Below are 24,106 nucleotides of genomic sequence, written 5' to 3'. Positions count from 1 at the left end.
AGGGATTGGTGGATAAAACATTTAAAAGTAAAGCCTCATTAAAAGCAATTTAACCCTTCCAGTTTCAAATTAGGAAACTAGAACGCTGAGAAGTGTGCCTATGGTTATGAATGTCACGATTCCCTACTATGTCTACTCTTTAAGTTAGCTCCTGTAGTTACAGGTGGTATTGGTAAGAACAAGCCTTCAAGTTTATCCCTAATTCATTTCTCAGAGGACAACTCTGACATGGTGACAAATGGTGTCCACAGAATTGGCAGAGGTTTGTGGCTTTCCAAGAGCTCAGGAGCTACAAAGAAGGAGTCTGGGAAAAGAATTTAAAATGTGTGTCCTACTGATAGTAATGTAGTAAGGTAATGTAATCAGAGATACTGTCTTGATAAGTGAAGTGGAAACCTCTTCACCACCAGCACCCCTCACCCCCACCTGCTGTCAGTATTGGCTGCCAACAATTCACAGCTGCCCCCTTGGCTCAAGAATTGCTCTTTGTCAACAGGCACACTTCTTAGGGAGGTTCCCTCTGGACCTCCCCTCGCTCCCCAGGCGCATTCTGTAGCTCTTGACTAACTGACATGGGGATGCAAAAGGCCAGCTCCCATCCCTCAGGGTGGGCCAAGGCTGTGGTGCAATTCCTGCCCCAGAACTCATCGTAGGGTTGTGGGATCAGCTGGAGCGACTCCAGCTAGGACCACTTTCTTGCTTAGCTCCCTCCCCTGCCCTGCTTCCTTCGCTCTCTTTCTCCTGACATCTCTAGCTCAGTCACATGTATAAGAAACCCTGTCTCAGGCTTCTAGTGAACCTGACCTTACTCATCCTTTCAATTTACAAACTCCCATGTCTCCCACACCTGTTTGTGGGGAGTGGAAACATGCTGGAGTTCCCATTTGGTTACCTTAATATGGTACACATTGACTCACTTTGCTGACTTTCTGTATGTAGCAAATAATGTCAGTAAGTCATTTTAATTCCCTTTAGGGGAAAACCATCTTTTCAGGTGGTTCATGGAGCACAAGCCTGAGTGGAAAGGCCGCATCAACCAGAAGGATGAGGATGGCTGCACCGTCCTGCACATCGTGGCCACCCACTCCCCAGGCTACCTCATCAAGCGTAAGTAGCAACACCACGCTGGAGGGTGTGCTGTGGGCTGGATTGTTTCAGGCATTTGAAGGCCCACACGACCGACTGTCACGTTTTACCCATTCAATCCTGTCACTGGCCCAGGGGGTTAAACATGCTTGATAGTGGGCTGTATGCAGAAAGGAGGTGAGGTGAGAGAAGGAAGAATTTTGGGCTCCATGTGCTCTTTCACCTTTAAATGGCTTCTGTGAGGCTGAATGACTAGGACATGGGCTTCTCATGCATTTGTTCTGTCCCTCATCACATGGTTACTAAGTGCTATATTTTATGCCAAATCTGTGTTAGCTGCCAGAGATAAATTGTGAAGCAGAAAACAGACATGATTCTGCCTTTATGGTGCTTAGAATATAACACAGGAATTGCAGACTTCCATACCCACTGGGGCCAGATGGGCCACGTGAAAGAGCGAAGCTGGCACATGCAAGGAAAAGCTGGTTCTTTTGACACAGGTGTACCTTGTTATACTATGAAACACGAAGACTGTGTTTGCTCCCACAGAGCTCTCTGAAGTCACTCACTTTTCTTGAAACTCTGAGACCCCTCAGTTTTTGTTTTTTGTTTTGGATGGAGAAGAACATTTTTTCCATAATGGTAATGGACTCTCAGCCTCAGTGGCAGGGAGTGGCAGGGAGTTTGTGCCTGGTGCTTCTGCAGCCTAATGGTCATCAGGGCAGCCAGGCTGGCCTGTCATCTGCTGATGGCAGAAGATATTGGGAATCGGGATTTTTAAAAACTGAAATCTCATGATTTTCAAATGTAAGCTCAGAATTAAACATGTTTGTGGACTAGACACAGCCCAAAGGCTTCCATTTGGGAACCTCTGGTCTGCTGGGTAGGAAATTGCAGTTTTCTTTCTTTAGTTTAATCTCTGCAGGAGCCCAAGGGAGGCTTGTTACTCTAATGTCATTCCCTTCTGAACTGGGACCCAGGAACCTATACCCAGGGAAACAGAAAAGGCATCCTATGGATTTTTTGAGCTTTATTCAAATATTATTCATACATATTATAATTCAGCTGTTTAAAGTGGACAATTCAGTGCTTTTTGCGATAGTGAGTTGTACAACCATCATCACAATACATTTTAGAACATTTTTATCATCCCCAAAAGACACTTCATATCCATTAGCAATCATTCCCCATTTCCCCCCACCCTTGCAGCCTTAAGCAACCACTTATCAACTTTTTGTCTCTATGGATTTGTCTATTCTGAACATTTCACATAAATGGAATAATTATAATTTGTGACCTTTGGTGAGTGGCTTCTTTAGCGTATTTTCATAGTTCATCTGTGTCACAGAATGAATCAGTATTTCATTCTTTTTTATTGCCAAGTAATATTCTATTATATGAATATATCACATTTTGTTTATTCATCCATCAGTTGGTGGACATTTTGGTTGTTTCCAGTTTCTGACTATTATGAATAATGCTGCTATAAACATTCATGTACACATACGCAATTTAAAAATTTTTAGTAGTCATCTAAAAAAGAAAATAGATGAAATTAATTTTAAAAATATATTTTATATAACCCATGTATCCAAAATATTATCATTTCTTTTTATAATTAATATAAACATTATTGATATATTTTCTATTCTTTTTTTGTTTGTTTTGTACTAATCTTTGAAAGCCAGCATGTGTTTTACTCTTTTTCAGCACATCTCAATATGGACTAGCCACATTTCAAGTGCTCAATAGCCATATGTGGCTAGTGGCTACTATATTGGACAGCATACTTTTAGACTATTTCCCTTTTTTTGTATAAATTTATGGGGTACAAGTATAATGTTACATGCATAGATTGCATAGTGATGAAGTCAGGGCTTTTTAGGGAATCCACTCAAATAACGTACATTGTATGTGTTATGTAATCTCTCATCATCTGCCACCCTCCCTTTCTAGTCTCCATTATCTATTATTCCACACTCTACATTTATCTGTATATGTTATTTAGCTCCCACTTATAAGTGAGGACATGCAGTATTTATCTTTCTTGTTTCACTTGAGATCATGGCCATCCATGTTGCTGCAAAAGACATGATTTAATTTTTTTATGGCTGAATAGTACTCTGTTGTGTATATATCACATTTCCTTTATCCGGTCCTCTGTTGATGGACACTTAGGTTGATTCCATATCTTCGCTATTGTGAATAGTATTCCGGTAAGCATATGGGTGTAGGTAGTTTTTATATAACGATTTCTTTTCCTTTGGGTAGATACCCAGTAGTGGAATTGTTAGGTTGAGTGGTAGTTCTAATTTTATTTTTATCAGAAATCTCCAGGTGCTCACGTGGAGGTAATGTTCACTGGGTGCTGGGCAGGTGGGAGGTGGGTGGAGGGGATGGGTAAACTCATAACTAATGGGTGCAGAGTGCACTGTATGGGGGATGGACACGCTTGTAGCTGTGGCTTGGTGATGCAAAGGCATTATATGTAACCAAAATGTTTGTACCCCCATAATATTCTGAAATTAAAAATAAAGAAAATAAATAAATTGGAAAAAAGATGGGTTTGTTTTGGGAGGCAGTGGCAACCATGTGACTAATGATGACTTACTACAACCCAAGATGTGTAGAGCAGATCCACACCAATTTTCCTAATTTGCCACATGTGCTCTTCAGAAATGGCAGGAATATGAATGGTGTGTCTGCATTTATACCTATCAAACCACACTTCTGAAATAAACTTTTGCAGACAAACAAACGAACAAAAGAAATCTCCATACTGTTTCCATAGAGGCTGTGCTAATTTATATTCTCACCAACGCTGTATAGGTCCCTTTTCTCCACATCCTCACCGTCTGTTATTTTTTTTTTTTTTATCTTTTTAGTAATAGTCATTCTGATTGTTGTAAGATGATATCTCATTGTGGTTTTAGTATGCATTTCTCTGATGATTAGTGATGTTGAGCATTTTTTCGTATGCCTGTTGGCCATTTGTATGTCTTCTTTTTGAAAAATGTCTATTCATGTCCTTTGCTCACTTTTTAATGGGATTATTTGGGCTGTTTTGTTGAGTTATTCCTTGTAAATTCAGGATATTAATCCCCTGTAGGATGCATAGTTTGCAGATATTTTCTCCCATTCTGCAGGTTGTCTGTTCATTCTTTTGATTATTTCTTTTGCTGTGCAGAAGCTTTTTAATTTAATTAAGTCCTATTTGTCTTTTTTGTTTTTGTTGCCTGTGCTTTTTCAGTTTTAGTGCATAAATACTTTGCCTAGCCCAATGGGCTGAAGTGTTTTCCCTTGTTTTTTTCCTTGTATTTTTTATAGTTTCAGGTCTTACATACAAGTCTTTAATTTATCTTGAGTTGGTTTTGTGTATGGTGAGAGATAGGGGTCCAGTTTCATTCTTCAGCACATGGTAGTCCTATTTTCCCAGCACCGTTTATTGAAAAGATTATCTTTCCCCAAGTGTATACCCTTGTTGATTTTGTCAAAGATTGGTTGGCTGTAAATATGTGGCTTTATTTATGGATTCTCTGTTCTGTTCCATTGATCTATGTGTCTATTTTTAGACCAGTACTGTGATTTTTTTTTTTTTTAATTTCATCTTGTTGTTATGGGGGATACAGAATTGCAGGTTACATACGTTGCCCATGTACCGCCTTTCCCCCCAAGTCAGAGCTCCAGGCGTGTCTGTTCCCCAGGTAGTGCGCGTTGCACCCATCATGTAGGTATATATCCCTCCCTTCCCCACCCCCCCTTCCCGAGTCAGCACCTTCAAGCATTACCATTCCCCAAACGGTGCGCAATGCACTCATTGTGTAGGCATACCCCCATCCCCTCCCCCACCCCCCACCTCAGTCTGATATCCGATTGGTGTCGTTCCCAGATGTGTATTTAGTTTTTTTTTTTTTTTTTTTTTTTTTTTGAGACAGAGTCTCTCTCTGTTGCCCAGGCTAGAGTGAATGCCGTGGCATCAGCCTAGCTCACAGCAACCTCAAACTCCTGAGCTCAAGGGATCCTCCTGTCTCAGCCTCCCGAGTAGCTGGGACTACAGGCATGCACCACCATGCCCGGCTAATTTTTTCTATATATATTTTTAGCTGTCCATATAATTTCTTTCTATTTTTAGTAGAGATGGGGTCTCGCTCTTGCTCAGGCTGGTCTCGAACTCCTGAGCTCAAACGATCCGCCCACCTCGGCCTCCCAGAGTGCTAGGATTACAGGCGTGAGCCACCGCGCCCGGCCGTACTGTGATATTTTGGTTACTATAGTCTTATAGTATAATTTGAAATCAAGTAATGTGATGCTTCCAGCTTTGTTCTTTTTGCTCAGGATTGCTTTGGCTATTTGGGCTCTTTTTTTGGTTCCGTGTGAATTTTAGGATAGTTTTTAATTCTGATTCTGTGAAAAATGACATTGGTATTTTGATAGGTGTTAGCAGCCTCTGAGTGGAGGTTTTTCCAGGTTCTTGGTGATGGTGGGGACAAAAGAATTTCAGGATGCACTACTTAAGCCAAGCAAGTGACAGCTTTTTTATTGAAAGCAAAGGTACACTCTCAGCGCAGGCAGGCTCAAAAAGAGCAGCTGCACTGGGGGGAAGTGGTTTTTGGTCTTTTGAAGTCTTATTAATTCAGGGGAAGAATATTCAAGACTAAGGGGTAGGCGTTTACTAAGAATTTGGGTAGTAATTCCTAAAATTGGGTTCCCTCCCATTTTCATACTTTATATGATTGTCTTGCACCTGTCATGGTGATTTCATGGGTAGAGAAATTTTAAAACTGCAATGTAAATAATACTGTAATTAGCCAAAGTTCATGTAAGGTGACAGAGATAGCTGACCAGCTGGCTGAAGCCAGTTCTTGCCTGCAGTTATCAGCCCCTCTAATTAGCTTCTGCTTGAGGATTCTTTACTTTAACACCTGCACCCAGTCTTTAAGCCCCTGCATCCATCTGGTCTCAGCCCTGTTGCCTAGTCTCCTGCTCCAACATAAGGATTGCATTGAATCCATAGATTACTTTGGGTAGTAAGGTCCTTTTAATGATATTAATTCTTCTGATCCATGAGCATTGGATGTTTTTTCATTTATTTGTGTCATCTACAGTTTCTTTTATCAGTGTTTTGTAGTTGTCTTTGTAGATATCTTTCACCTCCTTGCTTAAATATATTCCTGGGTATTTTTTGTAGCTATTGTAAATGGGATTGCCTTCTTGATTTAGTCTCTACTGGATTGTTATTGGTGCATAGAAGAAACACTATTGATTTCTCTTTGTTGATTTTTGTATCCTGCAACATACTGAATTCATTTATCAAATCTAAGAGTTTTTTTGAGGAGCCTGTAGATTTTTCTAGATATAAGATCACATCAACAGTGAACAGGGATAATTTGACTTCTTCTTTTCTAATTTGCCTTTTTTAAAAATTGAGGGATGAGAAGAGTAACATCTCTCATCTATAATATATTTACTTATTTGTTCAGTTCCATGAGAATTTCAGACTAGCTAACCCAAACCCCTGTGAGAAACACATTTACTGATTAGATTTATGTTCATTTTATGTTCAATTATATTCAGTGTTTTTTTGTCTTCAGCCTTAGAGCATCCAGTTTAGGTATTGTTAGTTCTTTTCTTTCCTATGCCCTTTACTATGATTATGTTAGTAATTTGTAGGACACCTAGCCTCATTTTTTTTTAGTGTTTGTATTCCATTTTAGTATTCTCTCCACATCCTGCCTGGTTTTGTTTGTTTATATTTTGAGTATGTGAAGGGCATGTGAAACATTACTGTAATTATAGGAGTCAGAACTTTATAAGAAGATATACTTAGAGAAGTGTCACTTCCTCATCCCTACTCCACCTCCCTATTCCCATCTCCTCCTACTTTCTGTCCCTTTCCCATCTATCCCTGTAGAAAATCAGTTTCTTTAATTTCAGGCTTATTCTTCCTGGATTTCTTTTGCAGCAAGGAGCAGATACATGTGTGTTTTCTTACATCTGCTTCTTTTTCACATGAAGAATTATTGTATAGATATTTTTTGGCACTTGGATTTTACCTTTAGAGTTCCTGGAAATCACTCCATATCAGTTCAAGGCATGAACACATATGTAGTTTTGTTAGATCTTGTCAAGTTTTCATCTAGGAAGGTTGCACTGATTTGCATTAACAATGACGTATGAGGGTGCCTCTCTCCCAACAGCCACACCATATAACAGCCACAACGTATAATTTATTGTCATGGTTAAAAAAATTTTTCAGTCTGATAGGTAAGAATTGTTATCTCAGTGTTGTTTTACTTTGCATTTCTCTAATAATGTGTGAGTTTGAACTTTTTTTAAGTGTTTGAGAATCATTTTTATATCCTTTTCTGTGAATTATATGTTTGTTTCTTTTCCATTTTTCTATATGGTTTTTGGTCCTTTGTCCTCAATTTTTAAAAATTTCTTTGTTCATTATCATCTATAGTATATATTATGAATATTTTCTCCCAGTTTGTCAGTTATATTCTGACTTTGATCTGTTTTGTTATGCAGTTTTTTCTTTTTATGTAGTCAAATTTATCAATCTATTTTTTTATTGCTCCCAGATTTGGAGTTAGAGTTAGAAAGTCTTTCCCTACTATATCAAAGTTAAAAAGAAATTCACCCATATTTTCTCCTAGTGCCTATAGGGCTTTATTTTTTTGCATTTAGATTCCCTGTCCATTGGAATTTAATGTAAGAATCTAGTTTTATCTTTTTCCAGATGGCTACCTATTTGTCTCAGCACTGTTTATTTAAAAGTCTATTTTGACCTCAGTGATTTGAGATGCCACTAATTGTGGATTTTTTGTTCTATTCATTTCTTTGCCTAGTCATATGTGCAGGCTTCTTTGAATCACCTTTCTAAAAACTAGTATAAAAATTTAAAGTACATTTCATACCCACCAGGGTGGCTAAAATGAAAAAAGGATAGACAAGGACAAGTATTTTCAAGGATGTGGAAAAACTGGATCTTTTATACATTACCGGTGGGTAAGAAAAATGGTGTATCTGCTTTGGAAAGCAATCTGACGGTTACTAAAAAAGGTAAACAGTTACTATAAGACCCAAGAATATGCACATAGATATATAGCTAAGAGAAATGTAAACATATGCCAGAACAAAAACTTGTATATGATTGTTCACAGCAGCATTGTTCACAATAGCCAAAAAAGTGGAAACAGCCCAAATCTTTATCAGTTGATGAATGTATAAACAAAATGTGGTATATCCATTGGTGGAATATTATTTAGTCATAAAAGGAAGTACTGGTACATGCTACAATATGATGAACTTTGAAGTGCTAAGTGAAAGAAGCTACATACGAAAGGCTACATATTGCAGATTTCATTTATATAAAATGTCCGGAATAAAGAAATCCCTAGAGACAGAAAGTAGATTATTGGTTTCCAGGGATTTGGAAAGGAGGAGTGGGGAGTGATTACTAATGCATGTAAGATTTCTTTTTGGGGCGATGAAAACGTTTTGGAATTGGATAATGGTGATAGTTGTATAACTTTATAAATATACCAAGACCCATTGAATTATATACTTTAAAATGATGAATTTTATGGTATGTGAACTATATCTCATTTAAAAAAATTTTAAAGGGAAAAAAATTGAAAGTTCATGCTCTTAGTAAAAAAAAAAAAAATCAAACACTTCAAAACAATTTAGCAACTTGCTTCTTTCACTAAACAACGTATCTTAGCCATCTTTTCCTAGTAGTACCTGCATAGCTATTTTGTTTTTTTAACAGCTCACAGAATTCTCTATTGTGACCATATGCTACTCATGGATGTTTGAATGTTTTTTAGTTTATTTTGCAATCACAAATGATGCTCAGAGACCATTCTTCTACACATATCTTTGTGAATCAGTGGGAATGTATTTGTAGGATGATTTCCTAGTTGAGAAATTGCTTGTTGGAAGGATTTGTACATTTCATTATTTTGATAAATTTTAATTTTAAACATACTGCATTCAAAAATAAAAAAGTATATACTGAGAGTCTCTATCCTACCTTTGTCTTTTAGCCACTGGGGATTGAATGTTATTAATATCTTACGTTTTCTTCTGTAAATATTTTATGAGGTACAAATAAAAACATATGTGTTTTTCTGTTGTGTTCCACTGGTCTGTGTCCCTGCACTTGTGCCAGTACCAGGCAGTTTTAAGAACCACAGCCTTGTAGTATAGTTTGAAGTCTGGCAAATTAATACCTCCCATTTTGTTTTTATTGCTTAAAATTGCTTTTGCTATACGGGGTCTTCTCTGATTCCATACAAAGTGTATAATTATTTTCTCTACGTCCTGGAGAGAGCTGGAACCCATTATATTAAGTGAAGTATCCCAAGAATGGAAAAACAAGCATCACATGTACTCACCAGAAATTTGGTTTCCCTGATCATCACCTAAATTCACATCTGGGAATGATACCAATCGGTATCAGACTGAGGTGGGGAGTGGGGGGAGGAGATGGGTGTATGCCTACATGATGAGTGCATTGCTCACCATTTGGGGAATGGTCATGCTTGAAGGTGCTGACTCGGGGAGGGGGGGTGCGAGGAGGGGATGGGTGTATACCTACATGATGAGTACAATTCGCACTGTCTGGGGAACGGACACGCCTGGAGCTTTGACTTGGGAGGACAAGAAAATGGTCATCTAGAATTGAATAAGTGAGGATGGTTTGGGGCTAGTTGCATCTGTCTTGGTTACTAGCTATAGACACTCAAACTGATTTAGTAAGAAAGGGAATTTATTGGCTCATCTGACTGAAGAGTCCAGAGTTGGGCGTAGGTGCTCACTCCAAAGGTGCCCTCAAAAATCTGTCTTGCCTCTTAGCTCTGTTTTCTTCCGTGTTAGGTTTATTCTTAGGCAGGCTCTCTTTCATTTGAGGCTGCCAGAACCTTCTGGCTTATTTTCCGCCAAATTGTCAGTCTTGGTCCCAATCAGTATTGCAGTAAAAGTCCTACCGGTATGTCTTAGTGACCGACTTTGGTCACATGTCTTCTATGAACCAATTACTGGAGCCAGAAGGATGGAATGATCTGACTGGCTGGATCCTGGTCAGGTGTTACCCCTGGAGGTGGGGATGGAACAGAGCCAGAAGGATGGAATGATCTGACTGGCTGGATCCTGGTCAGGTGTTACCCCTGGAGCTGAGGGGTGGGACAGAGCTTGAGGGATGTGATGATCTGAATGGCTAGATCCTGGTGAGGAATGATTCGATTGGCCAGATCCTGGTGAGGCTTGGGACAGCCAGAGGATAGGATGATCTAATTGGCCAGACCCTGGTGAGGTGTTAGTCCCTGGAGCTTCTGCAGTGGTGGAGGATGTTGTGGCGACGGGCTTGTTTGCTGTTCATTCCATCAAGTTAGGTAGGCTGAGGGGGAAGAGGTACTTTCTCAAAGGAAAACTGGGTTGTTCTCAGGAAAACTAGCAAAAAACTAGGCAAAAAAATAAGTCTAATTTCTTAGTGGTCTTCAAATTTTGCTTCCTTGTGCCCTTAAAGAATTTTTGAAAATCTGTGTACCTCTTTACGTATTTTCAAAATGACGTCTAGAATTTTTTTTATCTGTGAGTCTAATTGTAAGAAAAGGTAATTTTTAGATTTTGTACCTGTTGATATTTTAAAATAAAGCTGTTATCTTCTTTACTTGTATAAAATAGGATATAATAAAATGCCACAAAAATTTGGTATCTTCCAACATCCATTTTAAAAAGCATGGACATTAGTCTCTGAGAATTCTTATTGCTAAAAAAAAGAAAAAAATCACGTACAAGTTCTTTAATAGTCAAAAATTTCAACTTGTGCATTCCTCTTTTTGGATCATATTTCCAATTTACTTTTCTAAAAGAAGTTTTCTCTAATACATTTTATGCTTAAACATCTTATAGGTCATCCAGTGATACTCTTCTGGAACAAATGTACTTGTATAACTACTTTTAAAACATTTCTGTTATCGTAAGGCTCTAAGGGTTAAATTTTTTCTAGATTGAATTAGTACAAAAATTATTACTGCATAGCTTATCTGAATAACATAAATATGGCAAAATTTTCTATAATTATTAAACATGAAAATACAATTTTAGAAGTAGGTAAGTAAGTGGTGGATTGTAGTGCCTTTTAAAGGGGCTTTGCAGGCATCAGTTAGTTTTAATTGTCCCTTGGGTTGATACCCTGAAGGTCAGGACTTTTTACCTCCTTTGGAGCAGTGTGCTGTAGTAATTATATTAGTTTTCTATGTTATGTGACAAATGACCATATACTTACTGGCTTAAAACAGCACCCATTGATTAGCTCACAGTTCTATAGGTCAGTAATAAAGCATGGTGTTCTGAGTTTTCTGGTCATTGTCTTGCAAGGCTGAAATCAGAATGTTGGCTTTGGCTGTGTTCTCATCTGGAGTTGTAGGCCATCTTTCAAGTTCACATGGTTGTGATAGAATCCAGTTCTTTGATTGAGGTTCCCATATCCCTACTGGATAGCAGCCAGGGGCTGCTCTCAGCTTCTACAGGCCACACATATTCCTTGTTCTGTGGTTCCCTATATTCTCAGAGAGGAGAATTTCCCTCAGCAGAGGAGAATTTCTTGTGCATCTCCTTCTCATACTTCCAATCTCTGAACTCTTCCGTCTCTGACCTCTAGAATGTTGACCTTTAGGACTCATATGATTAGGTCAGGCCCACCTAGGTAATCTCCCTATCTTAAGGTCAGCTGATTTGGGACCTTAATTATTTTTGCAGAGTCTCATCACAGCAGAATTTAGGTTAGTGTTTGATTGAATAACAGGGAGAAGGTGTGCCTACACATCTGCGAATTCTGCCTACCACAGTGGGATTCTCCATGGGTAGGAAGTATGACTTTATTTAAAACAATTTTTGTAAAGTGGGAGGAGAGTTTGTGACTGGGGAGATGGGGAAGGAGAACCCCATGAGCAGGATGATACCTGGAATAAAGGTGCCTTGTCAGGAGGTGAATTTTAGGAAAGCTTATGTATGAAAGTCGGAGATCAGGCACTGATTTAACTCTCTCTGCTTACATAAGTCTTGGGGTAGCCCCAGGGATATACCTGTTTCAATCTGCAAATTGTCGTATCTGTGATCACAGAGATACCTTAATGGTTGGCAATAGACACATTAGAGCAGCAAATGGAGTTGACAGCCAGAGGGTTGGGGCTGGAGGGGTGGTAACAGTGACAATAAAAAACTCCTGATGCCAAAGCAATTGCCACTTTCTTCTCCTGTCCCCATATGGGCTTTTTTCTGGAAGAATATTCTGTTTCCTCTCTAGGGAATAAAGAAATCTGAAGTCACAGCTTGCCGTTATCCTTACAGCTGTAACTGTTGCCTAGTAACCAGATTCCCCTTCTCCTAGCTTGTTGCCAAGGAGAGGGGAGAAAGGTAGAGAGGAGCGCACTTCTGAACCTTTTAAAAGCCATTGTCCTTCCCGCTCCACACAGAACTCTTTGCTTCAGGGGAGTTGGGTGGCCTGCCCCGAGCCTGGCAGTTCAGATTCTATAAACAGAGGGACCCTGGTCCTTTTACTCCAGGCTGCTCAGGCAGGGAACTGGGAAGAAGAGCACTCATGGGGACATCTCCTTACGGAAGGAATCATGACAATCCCCACTTCTCATTTTGGCCTGCCCTAGGACAAACAGAGGATGTGCAGATGCTCCTGCGCTTTGGAGCAGATCCCACTTTGCTGGATGGACAGTCTCGCTCTGCTGTGGATGTCCTGAAGAGGAATAAGAACTTCAAAGCCATCGAGAAAATCAACAGTCACTTGGAAAAGCTGGCTATGTGTTCTATGGACTTGTCAGGTACAGCTTCCAGTGGATTAACTTTTGGGGGACTTAAAATTGATTCTGTGATATTAGATACAAATCACTCTTTTTCTTCTTGGCACACTTCATGGAAGTGAGACCTCCCAATCTTTGGAAAACTTTTTCGCTTTTTTTGAAAGGTAGAATGAGACAACTCTTATTTAGAGAGCATCTATGACATTCTGGGAACTTATCCATGTCCACCTTTGGACAGTATGGGTAATTTTTTTCATGCATGCACATAGAAAAAAAAGAAGAACATTAAGAAAGAATAGGACATAAAAATCATGCCTACTTCTCAGAAACAATTACTGCCAATAATTTAATATACACCTATATCTCTATTTCTTGATTTACCACTTTGGGACAGCATCGATTGACAGACTCTGCTATATAAGATGAAGTGCTTGGCTGTGTCCGTCCTACTTATTGGATTTTGTCTAGTAACGTTATTTTTTATCATTAACATTCTATTTCTTAACTGTAAGTTTTCAATTTTTAGATAGATTCTAAAAATTGAAAACCAGTGAATGGCATTTGCATGGTGGCATGATTATGTAAATATAATTCTTTCTGCAACTAGTGACATGACTGGACCCATAGAACAGAATCACTAAAATGTCCCCAAAACTTGCTCTTGAAATGTGATACCCTTTAAGCATCCCAGTTTAATGAAACATAGATATTTTTATGCTTCCTGTAGTTGCACTCATATATGACTCTTGTGGCTCATGTTATAGCATAGATTGCTTTCTTGATCTGCTAGATTACCTACTTAAGTAAGTTTTTTATGGAGGAGGTGTGAATAGTGGACTTAAGGAGTTTTTGAAAATGTCTTTATTTTATCCTCATATTGATTGATAATTTATCTGAATATAGGCATTGTATTTCATCCATAGTGAGTTGTATTTCTCTCATATTTTAACATTGTTGAAACTGGAATGTCTTTTACAATCAGTGACATGTCATAGTTTAATGGCAGCCTTTTTTAGTGTGTTTATCAGTCCTTGGTATTTTATATTTATTAAATATATAAATAAATCTTGTTCCTCACAACTTTGAAGAAATTGTTTTATTGTCTTCTAGCCCCCATTGCTACTGATTAGAAGTCAGATGTTAGTCTCATTGTTTTTCCTTTCTTAGGATTTTCTCTGTCCTTGGAATTCTGAAATTTCCCTGGGATGTATCTACATTCTTCTTGCTTGGTACCTGTTGATCCCTTTAAATCTATCTGTCTTAGCTCAGGGAAATTATCTTCTATTATTTGTTGCCTTCCAAGGTCTCTTTTCTCTCTTTGCCATTACTACTAAATGGTTGAGCTTCTTGAATTCATGATACATGTCTCTCTACTTCCTAATATTCTTTATCTCCTTTCTTCTTCCCAGGTCTTTCCCTTGGTCTTTAGCTTTTCCTTTTGCAATTCAGCATGTCCATTGCTACATTTTTTAATTTGGCAAATCATAGTTTTAATTTCTAAGAACTCTTTCTTGTTCTGATTTTTTCTTATCTGTAACAGCTTATTCTTGTTTTACATTTGCCACATCTTGAATTGCATTTAAGAAAATTAACGAGAATTAAAAAAACTATCTCCTCTCTTCTCTGAATTATTTGTGTTACTTTTGGAGTTAGTTGACTCATCTTCTTGCCTTTTTTGTGCTATTGCTTTCCCCTAATTGTCTTCTGATTTTTTGTATGGTTTGTATTTATGATTGAAGGACTAGGTTGATTAATATTTAGTAGGTGGCTAGTGTGCATTTCCTGCAGTTATTTATATATGTTTCCCTGGAAACACTCCCTCCCTTGAATGGGCAAGTGGGCAGCCAGTTGAAGGCAGCCTGTAGGGGGTGTGTATTGGGCTGGGATTCAGTCTGACAGGCTGGGGATAGAAGCTGCTTTTTAAACACTTCTTCCCCACCCTCCATCCCCCCATTTATGTTTTAATTTTATTTATTTATTTTAAATATCTTCTGTCATTTCCATGAGACCATAAGAATGAGGAAATGTATTTGCAGAGTCCTCTTTTTTTTTGGATGTTCTTTTAAAGAGTGACATACCATGTTTAGTTTGTAAACGACCTCATGTTTTAGGGAATTGTGATGTCTTCTGTGAGGTAATATTATTAATAAGCTATTGTGAAATGCTTTCTGAGAGCTTGTGCATGTAATCTTGGTTTCAGATGGTTTCCACAAATGGAGAAATCGAAAGTAACAGGTTGCTTTGCCAATAAATCTCCAGGTTTTAAAATGACAACAAAGGACCACTAATTAGTGGTAGAAAATGGTTGATTTGCTTGCAAATTTATCTTTTTTTTTTTTTTTTTTTGAAACAGCATCTCACTCTGTTGCCTGGGCTAGAGTGCGGTGGCATCAGCCTAGCTCACAGCAGCCTCAAACTCCTGGGCTCAAGCAATCCTACTGCCTCAGCCTCCCGAGTAGCTGGGACTACAGGCATGTGCCACCATGCCTGGCTAATTTTTTCTATATATATTTTTAGCTGTCCATATAATTTCTTTCTATTTTTAGTAGAGACAGGGTTTCGCTCTTGCTCAGGCTGGTCTCGAACTCCTGAGCTCAAGCAATCCTCCCGCCTCGGCCTCCCAGAGTGCTAGGATTACAGGCATGAGCCACCGCACCCAGCCCAAATTTATATTTTATTAATTTTAATCTTAATTCTTAAAATACTGTGTATAGTCCCTTTAGTGTTGCAGTCTTTAGCGTAAGTCATTCATTTTTGTTTAGTTTTTAAAGTTTTGATTTTGTTTGGTTTTCTTGTATAGTAGAATCTTTGAATATCTGTTAATCCTAGAAAACACCTCATCTTCTGAGACAGGGTTCTTGCTCTTCCTTCTAGTCTCTCCTTCGCCAGTTAAATCTGGAGCCTGAGTTTAGAACCAAGAGAAGAGACTGTAGAATCTCAGCTTGTCCCCTTATTTCTCATGAGAGTTCAGCTACACTTGCTTGGCAGAAAAGCATGCAGGAGAGGAATGTGCATCGTCCCAGGCTTGTCGTTCAGCTCACTGGGGAGCCTGTGATGGTAGTGCGTGCAGTCAAGTCTAAAGCCCTTGATACTCCACGGTAGACATGTTGAATTTTTGATTACTTTAAAGTTTTCCAGACCATTGACCACAAAGATTTTCTTGCCATGCTAGAGGAATAGTATAAGCCTGCAGAAAAACATTGAGTTAAAAGTGAAAAGAACTAATAAAAATTTAAAAAGAAGAGGATGACAGTTAATCAGAAAGGGCTAGCAAGGTAGAATCTTCCTATATTTCCCAAAGTACTCTTAGCAGTGGAACCCTTGTAGAAGTCAGTGTCTGAATATGATCTCTGTATGTAATGATCTCTGAATGGAATTATGTACTGAATATCACTGTTCCTTTATGCCTACATAGGGTTATATGGAGTCGTATGCATACATTTTGTTTCTAAGATTTTGCAAGTTGCACAAACTTGAAAACCTAAGGTGGAGCTGGGGGATCTTTCTAGACTGGTTCTATGCAATATAATTTTCTGAGATGATGGAAATATTCTATACCTACTCTGTCTGGTATGATACGTGTTATTTACATGTAGCTGTTCAGCAGTTGAAATGTGTATGGCTTGTGCATCTGAAGAACTGAAATTTAATTTTCTGTAATTAACTTTAAGTTAGTGGCCACTGTATGGGACAGTGTAGTTTTAGACCTTATCCCCTAAAAGGTCTTTCTATCCAGAGTAGCAGTTGAGAAGACAGTAGGGAAGTCAAAGGAGAGGACCCTGGGCCATGGAAATGAAGGTGGATCTACTTTTTTTTTCCTCTTATTTTTTGGTAGAGACAGGGTCTCACTATGTTTCCCAGGCTGATCTTGAACTCCTGGCCTCAAGCAACCCTCTCACCTCGGCCTCCGATAGTGCCAGGTTTATAGGCATGAGGCAGAGTGCCCAGCCTCTACTTTGTTTTTGTGGACCTCATTCCCTCCCCATCCTCATCCGTTAAAGGGACCCATGGAAGCATTATCTCTGGAAAGAGCTGCTACTGGGGGTTTTTACCCTTGTTCCTGACCAAGGAGTCTGACTTGATGATTTTTTTTTTTTTTTAACATCTGTGTTCCTGAGTACAGCACCATTAGGACGTGGGTTGTTTTGTACCTAGATGAATGAATATTCCAATTTATAGGCTAGGATAAAAGATGCTTTCTCCCATGATTCTTCCTGAAGGTAGCTGTACCCCATTTTGCTGATCTCTTTGGATAGGGCTACTTTTGGCATCTAGATGAGAAATAAAGGGTCTTGCTGAAGATTTCTGCTGTTCTCTAAACCAGTGCTTCCCTAAGTTAACATGCATACAAATCATTTGGGAGCCTTTTAAAATGTACATTTTGATTCAGCAGGTTCAACGTGAGACCTGGGATTATTCATTTCTTACCAGCTGCCATGGGGTGCCAGGAACCACTTTGAGGACCAAGGCTTTAATCCTAAATAGTCAAGATTATAGAACTGTCTTTACCCGCCTTTCATGGTCACCACCAGATGGCAACATGTCCACTTTCTTTAGCTGCTGTTGCTAGTCAGCTTGTTCCTTAGGACCAAGAACAGCAAGATTGGAGCCTTTGTTTTTTTCACAATTGTTTGTGATCTTCTCTCTGATTCACTAGTGATTGGCCTTTTCTTCGAGTGTGCTCAAATCCAGGCCTCTGAATCCTTTTCTCTGGTCCTCTAGTGGGGAGCTAGCTGCTTTCGGCTCTGTGCTCAGCACCAGGGTGATGCTCGTTTTCAGTATATGCAGGCATGGGGTATTAACTTACAAGATGTTCATCATCGTTTTTTTTTTTTAATAAAACCAATATTTTTAAGAAAATTTATGAAATATAGGAAAAAATTCTCTATAAACTCACCTACTATAAAAATTATTTGTGGTTTTTGTAATTTAGTTTTATTACATGCATTTAGGGTTATACATTTTTATTTTCTTTTATAAAAATAGGATGAGTATATAGATATAAATTGATAAAAATATATATAATAAAACTTAAGAGTTTTTTGCCTTTTATAGCTTGAGAGATTTTGGGCGAAAATGAGATCTCTCTTTTTGAAATGGTTTGTTTCTATTTTCTGATACTTCCAAACACTGCTGTAACTTCTGAAGATCTTGTTTTTATTTTTTCAAGAGATGGGGTCTTGCTTTGTCACCCAGGCTGGAGTACAGTGGCACAATTATAGCTCACTGCAGCCTTGAACTCCTGAAGCGATCCTCCCACCTCAGCCTCTCAGGTACCTGGAACTACATGTGAGAACCACCATGCCCAGCTAGATCTTTTTAATTTTTAATGTCAAATCTGCTTATATATACAGTGAGTTGTCACTTAACTTCTTCTAGAAAGATGTCGATAGGTAGTGGGAAACTTCAACTTTAAGCAAAATGACACATGATGAAACCAGTTTTATCATTGGCTAACTGATACAAATAAACAAGAGTTAAGTTCCTAAAGCATATTTCCTCTCCCAAAAACATTACCAAACTTATAAAGACCAAAACAATTCTAATATTAAACATTGAAATAAATGTGAGCAATATTTACATTTAAGAATGTTTAATACAAACAAGTAAGATAATTATTTACCCAGTGATTCCAGTTTAGGATTTTAGGTAGTCAGAGCCTCTACCAGCAGGTAAGGGTACCAGGCAGGAAGCAGCCCTGGACAGGAAGCCATCCCATTGCAGGACCCCCCCCCCCCCCCCACTCACTCACACTGGGACAATTGAAACAGAACAATTCACCTAATGTGTACATCTTTGGGATGTGAGAGGAAACCAGAGTACTCAGAGGAAACTCACACAGACAAGGAGAGTATGTGCAAACCCCGCAGAGACATTGGTGAGACATCAATGTTTATAACAAAATGACACTGAACAAAAATGACTTTGGGCCGGGCGCGGTGGCTCACGCCTGTAATCCTAGCACTCTGGGAGGCCGAGGCGGGTGGATCGCTCGAGGTCAGGAGTTCGAGACCAGCCTGAGCAAGAGCGAGACCCCGTCTCTACTAAAAATAGAAATTATATGGACAACTAAAATATATATACACACAAAAAATTAGCCGGGCATGGTGGCGCATGCCTGTAGTCCCAACTACTCGGGAGGCTGAGGCAGTAGGATCGCTTAAGGCCAGGAGTTTGAGGTTGCTGTGAGCTAGGCTGACGCCACGGCACTCACTCTAGCCCGGGCAACAGAGTGAGACTCTGTCTCAAAAAAAAAACAAAAAACAAAAACAAAAATGACTTTGAGGACCAGTTACTCCAGGAATGTTATTCCAGGTACATTGTGGAATGGCTAAATCAAGCTAATTAACGTATCTGTTACCTCATATACTTATCATTTTTTTGTGGTGAGAACATTTAGAATCTACTTAGCAATTTTCAAGAATACAATACATTGTTATTAACTATAGTCACCATGTTCATTAGATCTCTTAAACTTACTCCTCCTAACTGAAATTTTGTATTCTTTGACAGACATTTCCCTGATATTCCCTGCCCCCTAGCCCTTGGTAACCACCATTCTACTTTCTGTTACTGTAAGTTCAACTTTTTTTGATTCCACATATAAGTAAGATTATGTGGTATTTGTCCTTCTGTGCCTGGCTTAGTTTACTTAGCGTAATGTCCTCCAGGCTCATCCATGTTGTCACAAATGAAAGGATTTCCGTCTTTTTAAAGGCTGGATAGTATTCTACTACACACACCCCCCCCCCCCCCCCCCGCCACATTTTCTTTACTCAATCATCCATTGATGGATACTTAGATTGATTCCATATCTTGGCTACTGTGATTAATCCTGCAATGTACATGGGAATGCAGATATCTCTTTAACATACTGATTTCATTTCGTTTTGATTTCTGCTGTTTTAAAAACATGGCAAAACTATATTCAAGACACACACACTTTTCAAGCTAAGTTTGTTCTATGTGCCATCACTTTCTAGCCTACGCTCAAGAGTCTGAGTATGCTAACAGAAAGGATGCTTAGAAAATATGATATCTTCCCTCATTTACTCACACTCACTCATCCTGGGGCAATTTAGACACACCAGTTCACCTAACATGCACATCTTTGGGGTGTAGGAGGCAACAAAGTACCCAGAGAAAACCCACAACCCACACAACTATGGGGAGAATGTGCAAACTCCACACAGTGGCCTTTGCTGGGAATTGATTTGTTTTCTCATCAGTGTTACAATGAGATGACATTGAATGAAATGTTATTCGAGGACCTGTGGTATTTGCTAAGTAGGATCACTGTAGAAAATCTGTAAAAATATAGTTTTATATAACAACAAAATTTGTTGTAATTGCACTTTGGCATATTTTTATTCAATCTTTTATTGTTGTTTAGTACTTACATAGTCATCTTTTAAAAAACTGTGATTGTAATGTATAAGCAATTTTGTATCCTGATGTTTCTTTTGTCTCTTATTAAGCTTACAGGAAATTTAGAAAAAAAGCCAGAAAAGTTTAGTGAAATAAATAAATCACCCACAGCCTTCTTACTCAGGGATACCATTTGTCAGTATTTAGCAACTTTCCTTCTATGTCATTCTTTGATTTCTTTCCTGATGTTTGGAGCTTTCTCTGATCTATAGCTGCCTTCTTAACTAGTATGAACCATGTAATCATGTATTTATTATACAGCTGCATCTAATTGTCTGTGTTCTTGTACTTGGTACATTTCTATTTATTTTCATGTGACTTTTATACTAAACTAATTTTCCCGTGGAAAGAATGATATTTCCGAAAAACTTTTGGTGGCATGGTGCAGGGGGACAAGCAGCAAGTTTCCATCAGCTTGATACTGAAGGAAGTTTCTCCTTTACCCAGGGTACCATTTTTTCTGTGCTGTGAATTTTCATTGCTTTTTGTGTATTCATAGTTATTTTAGGGTGAAGGTGGAAGGGCACAGTCCAGGAGTACAAGCCAGATATTGTTATACCACACATTTTTCATCTCAGAGTGAGCTTCCAGCTAAGGTGATGTGGATCTTCCTTTGCCAAATGGTTATCATTTTCTCTTTGGAGGTTGTTGTGATAGTGGATCCTGTTTCTGCCTGGCACCTGAAGCTCTGTTGATTAGAGAGAGCAATGAATGTTTGCCCTAGAAGTGAGTAAGTGTATGTTTTGGCCATTCTGACTTGATTTGTTGAAATGTGATCAGAAGATGTGTGATCAGAAGATGTAGCAGATAATGGAGCTCTTTCTGGATCTCCTTGAATCCCTTTTACCATTTCTTTGTGCTCCCTAATAATTGGTGTGCCTTCACTTTGAAAAGCCAGCACCTAAGGCTTATTCTCAAGGGAATGTCTTTGGGCTTATGAAGACTGTTTTGTTCATGCTCCTTCAAACCAGAAGTGCCTGGTAATTTACATTCTTCCAAAGCAGCCTGTAGTCAGTGATTGATAGATGTGAGTCCATATGAAAGCCCATTTCCCTTGCCTTGCATGGGGGCAACTATGAGGTGTGACTCATACTCCAGAGCTTCCCTGTAGGGTCAGGCTGAGGCCACCCTCTGTGGGACTTTGCTGGAGCTCACACGCTTGCTTGGCTGCCTCACCCACCCCTATCCTACTTACCCTACTCCCTTAGTGGTATTCCTCTTTTTAATAAACTACTTGCACAAAAATCCTTGACTTAGGGTCTGCTGCTGGGGAACCTGAATAAAGATGGGATACTTTTAATTTCTTTCCCATTTTCCAAAGTCCATCTCTTTTAAAGTGTTCTCACTGTGGTAGAGCATGACATTGAATATTCATTCATCTCTTCACAACCATGATAGCCCTTCTACTGTGGGCCAGGTGCTTTTCATTTGGTGTGGAAAAAAATAATCCAGTTTTGCTCCCCTATCTTTTCAGTAAGATTCCATTTTAAATAAGAATGCTTTTTAAGTGTATAATCTGATACCAAATAGTTTGTCCTTTTTTAACAATTTATCAGTAGGTGTTTTCTCATCCTGACATGACTACTTTCTTAAATAAATTGAACCAAGGGGATACTGTTTTTCCTTTGATAGCCAGAGAGATGGCTCCTTACTAACTTGATGTTTTACACTTGCCTATAAGCCATAGAAGTTTGAGTGGCTGGCACGTCGTTGGATGTTGCCATTGTGTTAAGCTATCTTCCTGCCATCACTCCCTGAATTGTTCTGTCAATTGTATACTGCTGAATAACAAAATACCCCCAAAATTTAGTGGCTTAAGACAACAAGCATTTATTTAGCTCATGATCTTGCAGGTCAGCAATTTTGTCTGGGCTGTTCTTATGGCCTTACGTGACCTCCTTCAAGTATCTGCAGTCTTTGCTGGGTTCTTTCACTTTTATGCAGCCTCAGTTTGGACAATTAGGCTGATTTCTCTTTGTTCTGTATTGTCTGTTATCTCTCAGCAGGCCATCGCCTTGTTCACATGGTAGAGGCCAGTGTCTCAAGAGAGCCAATAGACCTATACAAGGCTTCTTAGCACAAAAAATCACATCTACTGCATTCTGTTGGTCACAGCAAGTCATGAAGCCAGGCCAGAATCACTTCTTGATGGGAGGAGCAGCAAAGTCACATTGCAAAGCATGGGGATATCTGGAGGGGTGAAGAATTGTGGTTATTTTTGTGATCTACTGCAACTGCAATTTCTGTATTCGGAAGCATCACCTGGTGCTGTTTTGTAGGACTCAGCAATGGCGATGGGCCCATTAGTGAGAGCGACATTTTCAGGAAGGCCTTGGAGCGGCTGGTGAAGTACATGAACTCAGGAAACCAGTTATGGCATCAAAACTTTCTGAAGCAAGAGGTAGTTCAGAGGTTCTTGTTCCTTCTTTCTTCTCTGCAAGGTAATGTTTTTCACAACATTCAGTTGTGTTAAAGATGATTTATGTCCATTGAAACTCTTTTCTAGTAACTTTTTCAAAATTAATTTTTAAAAATAAAAGTAATGTATCCACATGTAAAACATTCAAACAGCACAGAATATTCTTCAGTGAAAAGTGTATTATGTACTCCTGAACTTCAGTCTCTAAATCCCACCCCCTGGTAACCTTTGTTACTAGTTTTTACTGTATCCTACTAGAGTTACTCTTTGTATATACTGTCATTTTTTAAATACCACAGATCTCTGTCTCTACTATAGATACTGGCTCATATCGGAGAATAAAGTTATTGTAGAATTGTTCCTTTTTTTTCATTATGGGGAAATCAGGAAACTTCTAGAAAAGGACTTTGGCTGACAAAATTTAGATAATTAGGGAAGATTCCAGAAATCCTAAGTAGGTGAAATTTAGCATTTTTTTTTTTTTTTTTTTTTTGAAATTGACATAAGGCTGAAATGTCTCAATTTTACAAAGAATGTATGAAGCCATGGCCAGAGGAACCAAAAATACTTTTCAGGGTATACAGCAGATGAAAGTATTTAAGGCTTAGAGTTAGCATTTGAATTTTGGTGCCACCACTTACCAGATCTGTGACCTTGGGCCAATTAATTATCCTCTTTATGCTTCAGTTTCTTCATCCCCCCTGCCTTGGCTGGGGAACTAACATCATAAGATAATGGATGCAGAACACTTAGTCCAACATCCTGTGTATACAATGCTAATACTCATTAGCTGTTAGGGTAGGTTGAGACGAGGCTAGATTGTCAGACTGGCCTTGTTTTCTTGGATAAGGATGGATCAAAGATAAATAGCACAAAGCACAAAGATAAAAGACTCTAGGATGGGGCCACCTTGGATGGGATCTATTAGATACAGACAATATGTGCAAACTACATCTAGGGAGCCTTTGGTTCCATTTGCCTCATGACCCATGAAGACTGTCTGTATTTATCCTTAGGGTTGTGAAAATAAAACCTGACTTGTTGGTATTTGGTAACAATCTCACAAAGCCCACAAGATGGGAATGCTACTTCTGAATGTCCTTTGTGTCTTTGGTCTGTGTTCCCATGCTTTCGCTGTTTCTCTGTAGGGTATTGGTGTGGGTTCTTCTTTCTCTCACTTTGCCTAGGTTACTTTCCTTTTCCTCTCTATTCCATATTTGTATCTTTACTGAAGATCTTTTCCCCAACTCTCTTCCAGAGTTGAGTAGGTCTCTAATCTACCAGATTCTTCTTTTTTTCGCTATTTACTTTTCTCCTTTCTCTCCTCTTTGTATCCTTAATTGGCCAT

At 38.8% G+C, this 24,106-nt stretch overlaps 1 protein-coding gene across 1 annotated transcript in view; it reads left to right on the top strand.

The window, feature by feature from the left end:
- The window catches only part of TRANK1 (tetratricopeptide repeat and ankyrin repeat containing 1), a 73,459-nt gene that overhangs the window by 14,345 nt on the left and 35,008 nt on the right, over positions 1–24,106 (top strand). The window contains exons 7-9 of the mRNA XM_069475502.1: positions 976–1,107; positions 12,762–12,932; positions 22,619–22,780. Coding sequence (XP_069331603.1) covers positions 976–1,107; positions 12,762–12,932; positions 22,619–22,780 — 465 coding nt within the window. The remainder of the gene's footprint in view (positions 1–975; positions 1,108–12,761; positions 12,933–22,618; positions 22,781–24,106) is intronic.

This window comes from Eulemur rufifrons, chromosome 7 (assembly GCF_041146395.1).
Source record: "Eulemur rufifrons isolate Redbay chromosome 7, OSU_ERuf_1, whole genome shotgun sequence".
NCBI classification, from domain to species: domain Eukaryota; kingdom Metazoa; phylum Chordata; class Mammalia; order Primates; family Lemuridae; genus Eulemur; species Eulemur rufifrons.
The sequence above is the reverse complement of the archived record's forward strand: the minus strand, read 5'-3'. Positions and strand labels throughout refer to the sequence as shown.